The 16,498-nt window shown below is 39.1% G+C and overlaps 1 protein-coding gene across 2 annotated transcripts in view; it reads right to left on the bottom strand.

Moving 5' to 3' along the window:
* Positions 1–16,483, bottom strand: part of otog (otogelin) — a 45,273-nt gene extending 28,790 nt beyond the window's left edge. Inside the window, exons 1-20 of one of the 2 annotated variants that reach the window (XM_084403470.1) lie at positions 15,181–16,483; positions 14,695–14,752; positions 14,229–14,286; positions 12,420–12,492; positions 11,781–11,879; positions 11,539–11,696; positions 10,359–10,480; positions 9,993–10,201; positions 7,216–7,346; positions 6,895–7,001; positions 6,630–6,739; positions 5,449–5,574; positions 5,242–5,350; positions 5,074–5,120; positions 4,187–4,332; positions 3,084–3,216; positions 2,223–2,400; positions 1,978–2,102; positions 1,686–1,898; positions 939–1,104 (exon numbers count right to left, since the gene is read on the bottom strand). In XM_084403470.1, the coding sequence (XP_084259596.1) occupies positions 939–1,104; positions 1,686–1,898; positions 1,978–2,102; positions 2,223–2,400; positions 3,084–3,216; positions 4,187–4,332; positions 5,074–5,120; positions 5,242–5,350; positions 5,449–5,574; positions 6,630–6,739; positions 6,895–7,001; positions 7,216–7,346; positions 9,993–10,201; positions 10,359–10,480; positions 11,539–11,696; positions 11,781–11,879; positions 12,420–12,492; positions 14,229–14,286; positions 14,695–14,752; positions 15,181–15,253 (2,441 nt within the window). In that variant the 5' untranslated portion in view covers positions 15,254–16,483. Of the gene's footprint in view, positions 1–938; positions 1,105–1,685; positions 1,899–1,977; positions 2,103–2,222; positions 2,401–3,083; positions 3,217–4,186; positions 4,333–5,073; positions 5,121–5,241; positions 5,351–5,448; positions 5,575–6,629; positions 6,740–6,894; positions 7,002–7,215; positions 7,347–9,992; positions 10,202–10,358; positions 10,481–11,538; positions 11,697–11,780; positions 11,880–12,419; positions 12,493–14,228; positions 14,287–14,694; positions 14,753–15,180 lie in introns of those variants that run through there. The other variant, XM_084403469.1, reaches the window with a different exon arrangement.
* Positions 16,484–16,498: the final 15 nt, after the last annotated feature.

Genomic DNA, 16,498 nt, shown 5'->3' on the forward strand with positions numbered 1-16,498 from the left:
CCACAGTGCAGCGGCTGAGTCTATAGTAGAGAAAGAGGCCAAAGTCACCCTCTATCACACCCCTGATTTTCTCTCAGCCTCTGCCAGCGTGAGTGCTGTAACTCTAGTACGCGCTGAGTATGTGGCAGTGGGACACGGGACATTTAAGGGAAGTGAACCCTTGTGAGGGTGATGAGGCTAAAAGCGTTATACAACACCCGAGGTTGTTGGGCCCATAACATTTTACAGCCTGCTTAAAAGAGGACTGCAAATAACTTCACTCTCACACACACTAAATAACTCAATCTAGGTCACAGTCACAAAGCTAATGTTTAAAAAAATGAGGATGGTTTTGAGTTAGGAAATTTTGCATATTTATTCATTTCACGAGGTCATATAATGCCTTTAACTTGAGTAAGTTAAAGGTAAACAAGCTTGTCGGAGCCATAGCCTTGTGATCATATCGCCGTAGCGCTTTGGGCGACCCGAGTCCTTTCCCGATCCCATTGCTTCCTGTCTCCTTTACACTGTTCAATCCAAAAAAGACGAAAACAATAACTTAAAAAAAAGGTAAACAAGCCTCGACATTAGCTCTACTACATTAATAAAATAAAAAAATATATAATATTCTTTACATAACAGAAGTGAATAGAAGAAAAGGTAGAGTTGAGGTGGTGGTAGTGGGGAGAGAGCAGTTTTTGTGTTGAGATTGACAGAATTAGATGATCATGGTTCTCATGAAGTTTCATTTGGAACTCCATTAAATTCTCAAATGTAATGGAACAACACTGTTTTCAAAGCTGTAAAGGGATAGTTCATTAAAAATCAAACTTCTGTCATTATTACTCATGCTGTTCAAAATGTAAAAATCTTTTTGAAGCAGTTCATAGCCAAGCACCAAAAAAAAAGCACTATAAAGTACCATAAAGTAGTTCATATAACTATATTTAAACTTTTACCGTGGCACACAGGTGTGTGTATGCATGTTGAAGTATGTTCCTTCCGGGCACACGCAACCCTCCTCACATTCATCTCCACACGGCTGTGGAAGGGACAGAAACAGGCAGCGGTGTTGACATGAAGACACGCAGACTCCATACTCCATAGTAGACGGACACGAGACGACTGCAAAAACAGTTACACACAGGCCAGACACATACACATTTTATTCTCACGCACAAGGGAAATGTGAATGCGCTAGTGATTAGCTAGGTTCTGAGGCTCATGTACACTACCATTAAAAAAAAAAATTCAGCAAGGATGCATAAAGTTGATCAAAAGTGACAGATTGATTGATCAAAATGTTACATTGTTGCACAAATAAATGAATTTTTTAACTTTTGAATGCAGAACACAACTGTTGATAATAATAAGATAAAAAAAATATATATCAATAAGATAATAAAAATGATAACATTGATAATAATAATAAGAAATGTTTCTTAAGCACCAAATCAGCATTAGAAAGATTTCTGAAGGATCATGTGACACTGAAGACTGGAGTAATGACTGCTGAAAAAAACAGCTTTGCCAGCACAGGAACAAATTATTAATATATTATATTAATATTGAATATTAATATTGAATATTAATATATTAAAACAGAAAACAGATATTTTAAATTGTAATATTATTGCATAGCATTAGTTTTTTTTATCAAATAAATGCAGCCTTTGTCAGCATAAGAGATTTAAAAAAAGACCCACCACACTCCGGCAGGTGTGAGCGGAACTCAATAATGACACCGTGTCTCCTGCAGGTGCGAGCGTAGTGAGCGAGGATGGAGCACAGGCACGGTGCTCCACATTTGCAGACGTCTGCACGACACTGTAGCTGAAAAGCCACCGGACTCACATACTCATGACAGGCAGAAAACACCTCTTGCGTCAGCACGTCACACTTCTCAACTGCATAAGAGGCTGAAATCGCACAGAAAGACATTTAAGCCAAGCAGCCTAAAAAGGCGCTAGGTTATGCATAACAAGATGAATGTGTCACCTGCTTGTTGGTGTGTGTCACAAGGATCAAGTTGGGGTAAGCTGGGCCGTGGCACACACGCTGAAGACACACGCCATGCATTTCCAAACAAGTACGGCGTGCTTTCAATCATGCCAGAGGGTGCACTAGAGTAACGCATAAACAAAATTCACTCAAAAATCGAAGAAGAGTTGGAGAATAAGTTCAATATGAGCAAAAACAGACAGGAAATGGGGAAATAAAGCAGGAAGTAGAGTGAAACCCACAGGAAGTCATCCTGAATGTTGCCGTTAAAGGTTCCGCAGAGCCCCACAGTATCATCTCTCCACTGCTCTCCCAACTGCAGGTACAGCCTGAACTCCCTCCAGTTATACTGCAGCCGCAGACCCTGCGATGACTTCACCTGAACAAACATAGACGACAGCTCCTGGATCTGAAAGACATCTGAAAAGACATCAGTTTATTAAACACATGAAGAACAATGAATAACAGACAGACATTTTTATTTTTTTTATTATTGTGTATAGTTCACCCAGAGATGAAAATTATGTCATTATTCACTCTTTTCTTACTTTCTTTCTTCTGCAGAACATAAATGAAGATATTTTGAAGAATGTTGGCAACCAAACAGTTTTGGTTACCATTGACTTCTATTGTATGGACAAAAAACACATGTTTGAGACATGTCTCAAATATATATTCTATTGTGTTCCACAGATATAAGAAAGTCATACAGGCTTGGGACAGAGTAAATAATGACAGAACAGAATTACTTTAAAAAAGTAAAACACAAAACCAAACATTACGGTTAGACATCAGTGTGATGGATATGTGTCTGTATGTAATCTATAATGTATCCAGATTCAGTTGAGGAACACATTTAAGGTAATAGATTAAAACTCAGATTTACCTACTAATATAAGAATTCCCATACATAAAGGTATGAGGCATTACCATGGTATCACATGGTAATATTAAGACAAATACATGTACTTCATGAATTTCATGAAGTTGGTATTTACATGGTTGGCCAAAGTACTTTTGTCCTTGGAAAGCCCATAGTAGTACTTATTGATTTCCATGCCAACGCATGTCCATCTCATTCCAGTGCAGCTGTAGTGCATTACCATCTGAATACGGCAGTGAGATCCTGAACTGGCTGGCCAGAAAAACCTCTCCACTGTGGCTCATTGTGATCTCAGTACGTGGATCCTCATCCAACACCAGGTTGACTGACTGAATACAAGCACCATCCAGATTCTGCAGACATAACAAAGGAAAATCAAATCAGGGAGTCAGAACGTCCCATACAAGCACACATATTATCAGCAGCTATAGAACTACTGCATCAAACACAATGGATGAATGTCTGCACAGGGAAACAAACCTATCGGATCATCGCTTTCAATTTTGACTAATTCAGTAATCATGTTGTTTAGGAATTAAGCATTTACGCTCGTGAATGAGTTACTGAGAGCTGTTCACAGGAGATAAACCACTCGGACTCTGAATCGCTCCATTCAAGGAAATGATGGATGCTACCAACAGGTGCCTATGTGGGGATCTTTCAGCAGTCGCTTTACTGAAATACATCTCTCGCTCTCTCTTCTCTCGCTCTCTCTATCAGCAACTACAAAGTCTCTGGCTCTGTCATTCAGAGGCTCAGATAAGCAGAATAGCTTGTTCAGAGTCCAGACAGTGACACCATACACCAGACTGCTCTCTGTGTGTTGAGTTTTAGCATCAGCAGGTCTGGGCTTCAGGAAAGGAAGGCTTTGAGGGGAAGAAACTCTTCATGTTTTGTGTCGTTTCATGTTTTATCTGTCAGAGTTAAACAGGGTCTAATCTCGGTACAAGCTCATCTAAGACTTTGTTTCATCTCAACCCCGAAAATGAAACTTTAGCCGAAAGAAAGGCTGTGCAATTATTTGTGCCTAATCTAGCGACTAATTTAACTTACAGACTAACAAGTACAGCTACTCTAACTGCTGATATGCCAATAGCTTGACTAATCACACAAATCTAGAAGCTGTAATCTTAAGTCTGTCTACTGAAGCTGTGTTCCAGCCACCAGATTACTCTTTAGATCACAACACTAGACCAATCCTGGAACGTGGTGAATAAAGGTTTGGCATGCTACATCTGGCATGCCTTAAGTCTTTTCTCCTTTGTGTGCTATTACTTGAGGTTTGTGTTGCTGCGGATAGCATGAAAGTGCAGAGGGACTTACGGCTCCACAGGGTGCATTCTGAATGGTCACAGTGAACCTGCCCGAGTTTCTGCTCTTGGCTAAAACGTACTGGCATGTTGCAGGAAATGTGTAAACACGGTCATCAAATGTCTGGAAGAACATATCTCCTGTCACAGAGCACTCCCCTGTTAAAAATAAAATAAGTAAAAAATTAAAAATAGGGTACACCACCGTTTAAAAGTTTGGGGTTGGATATGATTTTTTTATGTTTTTGAAAGAAGTCTCTTATGATCACCAAGGCTGCATTTACTTGGTCACAAATACAGTAAGAAACAGTAATAATATAATATATTATCATAATAAAACAGTTGTGCTGTTTAATATTTTTGTGGAAACCATGATACATTTTTCAGGATTAATGAATGAATAGGCAGTTCAAAAGAACAGCATTTATTTGAAATAAAAAAACCTTCGTAACACACTTTCGGTTTTTTAATAAATTTAGTACATCCTTCTAGAATAAAAGTTTTAATTGTCACATGAATAATTCATTCTTACTGATGCCAAACTACTGAATGATAGTTTAGGGTTTATGCTAAGCCTTTTAATTAATATTATATTCAGCTTAGCAAAGAGAAATGTTGTAATGGTTATTAAAAAGAAGTATTTCCTCTAGAATAAGGTCATTCATTAATACATAAACATTATATGAGAAAGGGTGAATCAGACCTGTTATATTTGGCTAAATGAATAAAATCTCTGGAATCACAAGACAATTAAATTGTAATAAGATACATTCAGAAGCAGTGAATTGAGATAATGCGGTTTAGAAATAAGTGAATGAATGAAAGGTGAAAATAAATACACAATGATGGAACAGTAAATATATATTTTTTAAAAAGCGAATTAAAAAAACAGATAAACACCTGGACAGTTGTGCTCTGTGCAGTTCCACATGCCCCTAACACATGTGCTGAAAAAGATGCAGGAACAAATATGGATACATACTGTACGTTCAGTACCACACAAACACAAGCATTAATATTTCTTCAGGCATTCAAGTATGCAGTGCATAAGATAATATAGTGTCTGACCAGTTGTTGCAGTCTTCCTGTATGACATGTCCGGAGGGATACAGCATACTGTGGTGCTCACATGGACAGTCTGATGCCTTAACACACACCCCATCCTCGTAGATCAAATCTAGAGTCAGTAAAATGATTTAATTGTCTTCAAACATTCATAAACGAACATATATATATATATATAAAGCTTGAGTTTAGTTAATTTAGTGTTACTACCATCAGGGCAGTAGCAGCCATCCAAACACTGTAGCTTGCTGTCTATACACATGTGTTCAATCTTGCAGTGCATGGGACAGCAGGTAATACACTCTCTGAAAAGGAGCTCACCAGGGCAATAAACATCTATAACAAAGAACAACAGATACTCTCACAATATGTATATCACGGCAAAAAATAAATAAATAAATAAATAAATGGAAGTGTTCGAATATATATATAACGAACACTTAAATGAACAAATGGCTAAAAGTACTGAAATATCTGACGTCTGCAGATGAAATAAAACACCTGAGGATGTTCGTTAGAGTTATTTTACAACTTAACGTCATACCTGTGGTAAAATTACTGTAACACATGACACATTATTACATATATCAATAACAAATTATTTTGCTTTTATAAAATATTTCAATAAATTGTCACCAATGTTAAATAAACTGTTAAAATTACTTATTTACACTACCATTCAAAAGTTTGGGGTCAGCAAGGGTGCATTAAATTGATCAAAAGTTACATTAAATGCATTTACTTTGTCACAAAAGATATCATATAAATGCTGTTCTTTTGAATTTTCCTTTCATCAAATAAAACTGATAAATGTATCATGGTTTTCACAAAACTATTAAGCAGCATAACTGTTTTCAATATTGATAATAATGAGAAATGTTACTTGAGCATCAAATCAGCATATTAGACTGATTTCTAAAGGATCATGTGACACTGAAGAAAAATTCAGCTTTGCCATCACAGGAATAAATTATGTTTTGAAACATATTAATGATATATTATTAATAAAAATATATTAATAAAAAATATATGAAATATACATATATTAGCATAAGAGACTTATTTTAAAAACATTTTAAACAAATCTTGCCGACTCCAATTTTTTTTAATGGTATTTAGTTAAGAATAATCAAAATAAACAGTTCCTACACCAATAGTTCACTAAGATAAAAACTTCAGGTTGTTTAAAGTTGTCAAGCAATGCAGCAACTTGGCACATAAATATAGGATTCATTTGTGGTTAAAGGTGTGTATATATTGGCAATTTTACATCTGAATACTCATTCAGTCAGTCTGAAATATATGTTTTATAATATTTACAGTACATGTAACACCTTTACAAAATAAACTCAAACATCTGAGCAACATTTATGCATTTGCAAGTAACTTACTGCAAATAGGAAAGTGTGCTCTCCAGTTATGCAGCGGATGTTCAGCATGGGCACACGCTCTTGCATACTCTGTAAACACCTGGCACACCACATCACCATTGGGACCAGACCTGCATCAGGTGAAACAATTACACACACAACAATTATAAAGTGCAATAGCAGCAATAGCATGAGTATGTTTAGGATTGCACTTTGGAAAGTAATGTCAGTAGCTTTGCAATGCATTTTAAAGCTTTCAAATAGGTATGGCAATGTCAGTACTTACAGACAGAGGTCATTGGAGCAACTGGCCATGTATGAATATGGACTGACAAACTCATGGCAAGACTGGAACGGTTCCTTCAGTAGGGTGGCACAAACTTCCTCCACTTTCTGCAGTGAAGAACCAGAGTTATTAACCAGATGTATTTTGGGTGTAGATGTGATTATGAGACTTTGGTTGTAGTGGGACAAGAATATATAATATGTAAAATACACATATATATATGTATGTGTGTGTGTGTGTGTGTGTGTGTGTGTGTGTGTGTGTGTGTGTGTGTGTGTGTGTGTGTGTGTGTGTGTGTGTGTGTGTGTGTGTGCGTGGTACCAATAAGACATGAGGTTCCTGCGTGGCACATGGTGAGGGGTAGAGAGAGGGAACGACAGGACATCTGGCCAGCTGTGGCTCCTCCTCTGCCCAGCTGTTTCCAAACATGGATAAATCCTGTGTGAAAACACCTGGAATGATAAATGCATATGAGTAGGTGATGCATTATGTGTTCATGCACTTTTTCTTAAATCAACATCAAGATTTTAAAATTTGTGTAAGGGGAAAGTGTGTAGTTTTCCACTAATTTTAAATGATCCTGTGGTGTGACAAATGATTTTTAAAAGTACAAATATTCTCTAAAACTACATGCATAATAATTATGAAATTGTTATGCACATAAAAATGCAGTTTAAAATAGTTTTATATGGAGTATAGCATGTCACACCACAGAAAACTTCCTATAAATATTTAATGTCACCTACCATCATTAAATCATTAAACATTACTTGTCTGACTGTCACAGGCAAATAATTTGTGAGAAAAAAATGTTTATGATTGAATTTTAATTACTATAATATTGTATATCACGAGTATTGACAGGCATAATGTGAATGTCAGGGTTCTATTCTGTTCTATGTGTTTTAGTTCTGTTTTACCTGTGCCTGTCATTTCCCAGTGTGTCTGATTAATGATTCTGTTCACCTGTTCTGTTTATTATCTCATTAGTTCTCTTTGTTATTTAAGCCCTGTGTTCCCTGAGGTCATTGTTTGGTGTCGTCAAAGTTATGTGGTTGTATTTCCCTGCTATTCTCCTGTATTCGTTGGACTTATGGATTAAAGACTATTTTGTTTGAATTATTGTCTTTGTGCACTTGTTTGGAGCAGCCACCTGTGACACTGAACCGAAACATTATTATTTGCAATGTTTTTGTTGTTGTTGTTGTTGTTTCTCTTTTTTTCTTTTTTCTCCACCCTGTCACCATGCCATTAGCCTGCTATGTCTGGAACAGAGGGACTACTCCCTGGAGTCTCACATCAAGGATTTTTTAAAATTGGTATGCCAAACTCACTATCCAGACTTCTCGCTTTGCGTGTTTTATATCTCAAGCCTCAGGGAGTGGTCCAAAGGCACACCTCCCAGGGAAACCTCCTCGTTAAACCTTGCCACATTCGTGGAGTGGGTGCTGGTGAACAACGACTCGCCATTCACCATTTGCCCCACGGAGGATGACACCATCCCCACTCTAGACCCTGACCCAGAGCCCAGTCAGCCTTCACCCCGCTTGACGAAGCTACAGCAAAACTCCACTGCAGACACGTAGCCAGAGCCTGCCATGGACAACAAGCCAGTACATCAAGCTAAACCCGCACCCGCACCCTGCCCCGGAGCCTGAGCCTGAGCCTGAGCCCAGGGATACGTCTGACCAGGTGCGTGAGATTCCCAGCCTTGAACTTCCTGTGTCCCAGCTGGTCCCGTCCAGCATTGAACTTTCTGTCCCCCCGCTGGTCCCGTCCAGCATTGAACTTCCTGTCCCCCCGCTGGTCCCGTCCAGCATTGAACTTCCTGTGTCCTCGCTGGTTCCACCTAGCTTAGAACTTCCTGTGTTTCCTGAGTTCCCACCCAGCCACCCTCTCCCTCCTCCTCTACCTAAGCTGATGTTCACCAGCCCTTCCTCCGCTGGGAACTGTCAGTCCCTTGGCTCATTCACAGTTGGTCCCCTGCAATACAGTGGATTCGCCTCGGGTCTTCCAGCCCCCAGCTCTGCCTCGGGGTAAGGAATCCCCATCTCTGCCTCCAGCCATAGAGCCATAGACTCCAACCCATCGGCTCCGACTTGGGTCAATGCTCCCTCAGCTCCACTGTGGCCTGTCATCTAACCAGTTCCACTGGGCTCCTTCGTCCCCGTCTCTGCCTTGGTGAGGCATCATCCTGGTTTACACCACGGGATTCTTTGCTTTTGGCTGCGCCTCCACCCTCCATCCCTTTGGCTCCACCGGGCTTCACCTTCCCTCCGGCTCCTCCCGTGTTCTTCGGTCGCTCCAGCTCCAACGCAGTCTTCTGGGTTCCTGCCTCTGCCTTGGTCCCAAGAGTCGTCAGCTCCATCCTTGCCATCCAGACCTGCGGTATCACCCTGGCTCCGTCTGGGTCTCCATCACTGCATCCTTGGTCCCTCCTCCCAGGCCTCCACCATGGCTCCTCCCTCCTGCGACCCTGCCTTGGACCATCGTGCTGGCTGTGGCCTGGGTCCCTGCATGGCTGTTCCTGCTCCTGGCTCCCCCCTGGCTCCTCCCTCCACTCGCCCATGGACTGTTTTACATGCCCCTGACCATTTTTGTCTCTCTCCTCTTCCACATCCTCCTCCAGAACCCCAGCTTTCCCTCCTTAGTTGGACCTTGGATGGTATGAGGACATGCCTTTCCAGAGGGGGGTGTACTATCAGGGTTCTGTTCTGTTCTATGTGTTTTGATTCTGTTTTCCCTTTGCCTGTCATTTGACCCAGTTTCCTAGTGTGTCTGATTAATGATTCTGATTAATGATCTCATTAGTTCCCCTTGTTATTTAAGCCCTGTGTTCCCTGAGTTCACTGTCGTCAAAGTTATGTGGTTGTATTTCCCTGTTATTCTCCTGTATTCGTTGGACTTTTGGATTAAAGAACATGTACTATCAGTACAATCTCTGTCATGATGTATTTCATACTATTCAAATAATTCACTATTTTTATATTGTCAAATAAAATCTATACTTTCTAATCTATTATTGTTGATGTTTTCCCTTTCCATTACACAGTTTTAATTCAAATGCCACAGTCCACAACAAATTGAGTGAAACTTACCATAGCTGGTCATTAAGTCATCCTGAGTGTCCGCATTGAAATTGCCACAAAGTCCACAGGTGTGTCCTACAAACTCAGGACTCATCTTGATGTACACAGAGCCAGTGAACCCCTGCCAGGCTAGTGTGAAACCCTGTGGCTGTGTCACTACAATGTAGTCAGAGATTCGCTCCAGCTCAACATCGTGGATGTGATAGGGCAGCTGCACACTACAGAATATTAGAATAGAGAATATTCAACTACAGTTAATACTACACACACATTTAAACCATTACTGGACCGCTCTTTAAAAGAGTCCCTGAAATATTGTGTAGGTCAGGTTGAGGTTAAGTGACTAGTGTGTGGTTGAATGTGAATGTTCATTACCTTTGACCCTTGAAAGTAACACTGAAGTTCTGTAACCTAATCTCCCCCTCCCACGGCAGGAAGAGGCTGATTGAACGTGTACAGGAGTATGGAAAAGAACTGCATTCTGGGTCATTATGCACCTGCAAATCAATAATTAATAATGAAGCACGATATAAGAATCTCACCGTATTAAAGTCACCATGAAATCAAAATTGACTATTCTTATGTTTTATGGAATATTGCAGCATTTATAATGAGTACTTTTTCCAGTTTTTTTATTCATGTTCCCTCCATACTGTTTAATCAAAATAACTTCATGTCCCCTTGCAACAACAACTCTTCTCTGAGGGCGGGACATCCTGTCACTCACATGAGATCACAGCAATAGCAAACCACAACAATCCAACGATTCAATTCCCGATGGACAAAATCAAGTCCCGCCATACATATTTTCTTGTTCGAGAAGGTGTTTTACTTGGATATACGTCACAACAAGGAAGAGAAGACTATTGCAACTTATATTTCATGGCGACTTAAAAAAAAACTAAACTGAACCTTAATTTTAGATTATAAAGAATTCCAACACTAAAATTAGGCGGAAGTAAGCCACATTACCACTAAAATAAAGAATCTGCAAATAGTGTGCAGCTCTTAAGAAGCTTCCTCTACATCATCAAAGAGCGGAGTCTACTTATCCAGAGCAGCCGGGCCAATCCTGCTTAAGTTCTGCATTACTGTCAGCCATCCTTTCAATTCATTGATAAATGATATTGGCACTTAAGCTAATGGCCTAAAGAAACTCCTGGCTGAGTTAACTCACCTTCTCTGGATTCCCATCAGTGAGTCTGGGAGAACAAAGCCAATTCTGTTTTGGCCCTGGCAGTAATTACTGTATTAAACTGTAATGGGCATAAATGACCATAATAATGAGATCACTTTCTCTATGAATGCCAATAAATATCTTCCTCAGGCAAGAGCTGTGCAGTACACACACACACATATGGCATCTCTGACACAAAGCAGAGAACAGTAGTCTGCTCAAACGAGCCACATCTGAAGCTAATAGCAGTCAAATGGCAAAAAAAAGGCAACAAATCACCAGCTGGTAAAGGACATATTTTCTAACACTATGAACATCAGTGGAACTACAAACGTATGCTGTAGTAAATTAGTATTTATAAACATTATAAGAGATCACCTGTATATGTACACTTGACCGAGTGCTGTCTTCACAGTCTCTCAGTAACGTGTAGCTGCATTTTCCAGGGAAGTGGTAATAAAGTCCATCGAAGGTTTCATAGTTGTATTGTCCCCACGAGCGGCATGTCATCTCTCGCTCAAAGCCTAGGTTGGGGACTGAAACATTTTATCTATTATTTGTCATGCCAAAACTAAGAGAGGAATGTGAAATTAAGTGTCGTATGTTGCACAGTACAGTACCTGTCTGGCAGTGTGTTCCAGTGGCCTGGTATAAAGTGCAGTTACAGGAGTCTGGATGGACACACCAACCCCCATTCAGACAAGGAGATGTACACTCACCTGCACGACACAAATAAAGCTCATTAAAATAGTGTGTGTTTCAGTGCGTTTAAGCATGTGTTTGAGATCTGGTAACTGAAGTGGTCAGTGAAGCATTAAGATGAATCCAGCTCTTATGTGTAATGATGACACTCAGCCTGTTGAACAGATGTCCACTGAAAGAGGGGGCAGTCCCTTCCTCACATTTCAGATGAGCATAACTCTTATTGTTTGCAGTTTCTCATTACAAAAATAAGGTTTATGCATCACAAACTTGCATAAACTGTAATTATCAACTTGTTATAGTTTACAATTATTCCTAAATGCAATAAACAAATAAAGCTTGTGACGAGCAAATTCCAGTGCATCCACGTTGACACACATTAACAAACAGTTCCTTACAGATTCATTCAGACACATATGTGCAGGTGTAAACAAAAAGACATGCTGAAATTAAACAGAGCAATGTTCATAGGGGGAAAACATGCATAAAGACCCATGACACACACAAAGAGAGCACTGGGCCTATAGTCCTAAAGTCACATTCAGCTCAGGTCTTACCGGTGGCTCTGCGGAGTGATGGCTTCTGCGCTTCTGTTTGCTCTGCTGACGATGTGTTGCTCTCTAAGGATCTCTTTGGAGAATAAAATGATTGAATTAACACATAGTTTGTGTAAGGGTACTGTGACCCCTAGCAGGTTCACATATAGTCTACGGAGTTTGCCAATTATTGTTTGACTTCAAAACAAAAATTCTATATTTAGCTGATGTTAACCAGCTGAAGTTTAGTTGATCCCACACTGAAAATATGTAAATACATTAATATTGTTGCATATGCATTTCATGTCTAAAATAAACACTTTACTTTAAACATTTTGTTATTATTTATACAATTTAAAAATATATATATGTAGCATGGGGTCCCTAAACTTGGGTCATTAGCCTGGAAAGACTCCTGCATTAGACTGAAAGAATGAATTGAATAGGCAGAAAAGTCACAGAACTCTTAAAGCTTAAGGTTATTATATAAGGCCGTTTTTTTGTTAGGCTACAAGCAAATAAATATTGAGCTTATGTAACTCTAGCGGTTCTAATTAGTTGACTAATTAAATCTACGATCTGTTCTGCAATAGGCTACATTCATTTGTTTTCATATCGGATTATGAAGACCTCCAAGATTAAATTTATCAGGATAATAGAAGCAGGGCGCCGCAGGGCAAATGTGAAATTTCAATCAATGTCCTAATCTAATAAATCATTGTTCGCTTGACTGTAGGCTACAGAAGCTGCAAGAATGTGCTGCGCATAACGTGGATAAGAGTTTATTATCACCGCATGAGGGGGTAGGCTATGAGAGCGATCATCGAATCACTTCACTTCAGAACTAAATCATTTTCTTATCTGACCGAAACCAGCTCTATTCTGCCCGCTTCTCCCCATCACACCTGATATCTGAGAGTTCAATAATTTCATGTAGCTTACGAGGCAGTAAAGGGAGATGTATTCTGACATAATGAACGGGGCCAGTGTGTCTCAGTGAATAGCGGCTCTGGGGAACAGCCGCGCCAGCTTTACCAATCCTAAGCGCCCAGCGGACACCTGAAACCGCTTTACTGCCTCCGAAATGACGACTTTTTGTCCCAAAGATCTCCACAAAGCCAGCACTGGGGGTTGTGTTTTCTGTGTGCGAATTAAACAATGCATTTAAGGGGGGTCAACTTCTTTAAAAGAAAAGTTGCAAGGAATTTTTGTTTCGATGCGCAATCTCGTTCATGATGTGATTTTTGTGCGCACCTGACACAATTGACCAAATGCCAAATAGATCATTTTAAAACAAACAAAACAAAAACACAAATGTTATGTTAGCCTACATGTAAATTTATGATAAAAAATATGACGCAGTGTTTAGAAAATGTTTTTTAATAGCCTACTCAAAATGCTCGAACAGCGTGCTAGCTGTTGTTAATTCTTCACTCGAACGAAGTCTTCGCTCAAGCACCATTCGCGCATAATTCGCATCCTCTTTTCTTCTTCAGTAGCCTAATTAAATACATGGCTTATGAAAAAATAAAATGAGCCAGGGGATAATTCCTTTTGCTGGAACTCTGTAGAAAAAGGTTTTAAATTCCTTTATATTTTATCATTTAAACCTCATTGAAGTTTCGAAAATGTGACTTTGGTTTAGATCCTAACTGAATCAGGCTATTCTCACCATAGCTTGTTCAACAACCTCGCTTTTATCATAGATCAAGAAAGCACATCTTTTCCAAACATCTTGTTTTCTGTAATGTTATGCATTTAACCTCATGGCACCGCATTTAGCGCAGGTTTCCTGTGCGCTCTCTCAATGCATCGCTTCAGCTCTCCTACCTGCTCCGTTTGGGAAGCGGGATCCCATTTCTCCAGCATTATCCTGCTGCTTTCGCTGCTGCATGGGACACACAGAGAACAAGGAGCGGTTTGTTCCTCACACACAGCTAATCAGCACTTGTGTTCGACAGAAAAGCCAGAGACTCACAGGCGTTTCGAGCTTTGACGGCCTGTTTTACAACTAGAACAGACCTGAAGACCTTTCAATTGATTTCATCAAACATGCGTAAAATGAGTTAAGTCGCGATCGAGTCGAGATGTCAAAGTTTCAAGATGCTCAAAATGCGCAGAATGTTTACCATTACCATGTAACCTAAATAGTTGTAGGTTGTAAAAGGTTTTCCCCGTTACAATAAATAAATAGCCTAAATAATAGGCCTAAATAAATAAATAATAAATGAAAATAAAAAATACAGCACGCATAGGTCTTTCGGATAGGCACATAAATTTAAATCGTAATACTTACTTTTCAAAATCATGCTGTTGTGTTGAATTCAGACTTTCAGTGCCCCACGTGAGATTTGCTAAAAAGAAACAAATGATTACATTAGTGCAGCACTTTTCCAAATGTATGGTTAGATTTTTTTTTTTTTTCACATTCAGTGTAACACTTTTCTGTATCAAACAATTTAATCAAACGTTTGGAAACTATGCATCATACTAAAAATATGAATTGTATATATGTTTATATCAAAATTATTATGATTGTTACTTTGATACATTAAGATAAGGAATTTAGGCATATTGACCATTCGCATTAAATAATAGACTTTCTCCCTTCACTGCCAGAGGAAGTGTTTTCCTCAAAGTCAAAAGCTGGTTCCTTTGACAATAATAATAGGCCTACATTTTTTTTTTCAAAATTTTATTTTAAAATAATTCTTTCAAATAATAGGCTAATCAATATATCAGAGCATAAGTGACCACAGCAGTCAATCGTCAAGCTACTTACCTTGATATATTAAGATAAAGAATAATAAATAGAGTAAAAAAAGTTTCTTTCCGGGAGTTAAAATAGGATCCATTCGTGACTCATGCGAATCACTTGAAATGGAATGAGATTCTCCCCTCGCACAGTCTTGCACCGATGGGCACTATCGACGCATATTCCCGTCTGACTGCAGCAGCTGCTCGCGCTCTCTCTCTCTCTCTCTCTCCTGTGTGTCCGCGCTCATCTCAGGTGCTGAAGATAACACCCGTTGCGCGCTCGCCCTCATTAGCATAATATATGCTAATGAAACCCACTAATGCATTACCACAACTTCAGAGAGAGAACGGGATGCCCGTTTACTGTTTCTGCAAGAAAACGCCAAAGTTTAGGCTTAAAATGTTGATATATATTTTGTTTTGTTTTATATACATTGACAATGAAAACCAAGTGATGCAACAACTGACAGGTGTTAAAAGGATAGTTCAACTTCATAACAATAAAAAAGACAATTGTGTCATCATTTACTCATCTTCGTGTTTCACGATCTGCATAACTTTCTTCTCAAAAGGAGATGGTAGGCAGAATGAGAGGTCACCATTCACTTTAATATGGAAAATAAAAAGATGCAATGAAAGTGAAAGGTAACTGAGGCTGTCGGTGCATGCTTAAAGAGTTAGTTTACCCAAAGACTTTGGTTCATCTTTGGAACACAAATGAAGAAACTTTCTGAGAGATTTCTGTCCATTCATTGACCATCTACCTACGCAATTAACATTTTGTCACTTCAAAATTCATAAAGGGATTGTAAATCCATATGAATTGAGCAGTTTAGTCCAAATTTCCGAAAGAGACATGATCGCTTTATATGATGAACAGGTTAAATTGAGGCTTTAGTTCACATTTAAACATTGATCAGCAAACATAAACAGAAGCTCAACCGAACCTGCTTGACATGCGAGAACAAACCTCATTGGTTCAAGCTCAAAGGCGCTGTGTAACACAAGAGAATGAGCCTCGATGGTTCTCGAACGTCAAGCAAGCATTCCTCAAGCACGCTCAATTCAATATGGATTAGTTTTATGATCTCTTTATTAACTTTTTTTTAAGCATTGAAGTGTCAGATGAGTAGCTGTCTATGAGTGACAGAAAGCTCTCAGATTTCAATAAAAGTATCTTCATTTGTGTTCCAAAGATGATCGAACAGGTTTGGAATGATATGAGAGTGAGTAATTAATGACCGAATTAAAAATTTTGGTTGAATTAACCCTTTAACATCTGCCTAATAAAGAACATTCTTGAAACATTATTTTTGGAAACTTGAATCCACCCTGTGTGAAAT

This window comes from Rutilus rutilus (genome assembly GCF_951802725.1).
Source record: "Rutilus rutilus genome assembly, chromosome: 3".
NCBI classification, from domain to species: Eukaryota; Metazoa; Chordata; class Actinopteri; order Cypriniformes; family Leuciscidae; genus Rutilus; species Rutilus rutilus.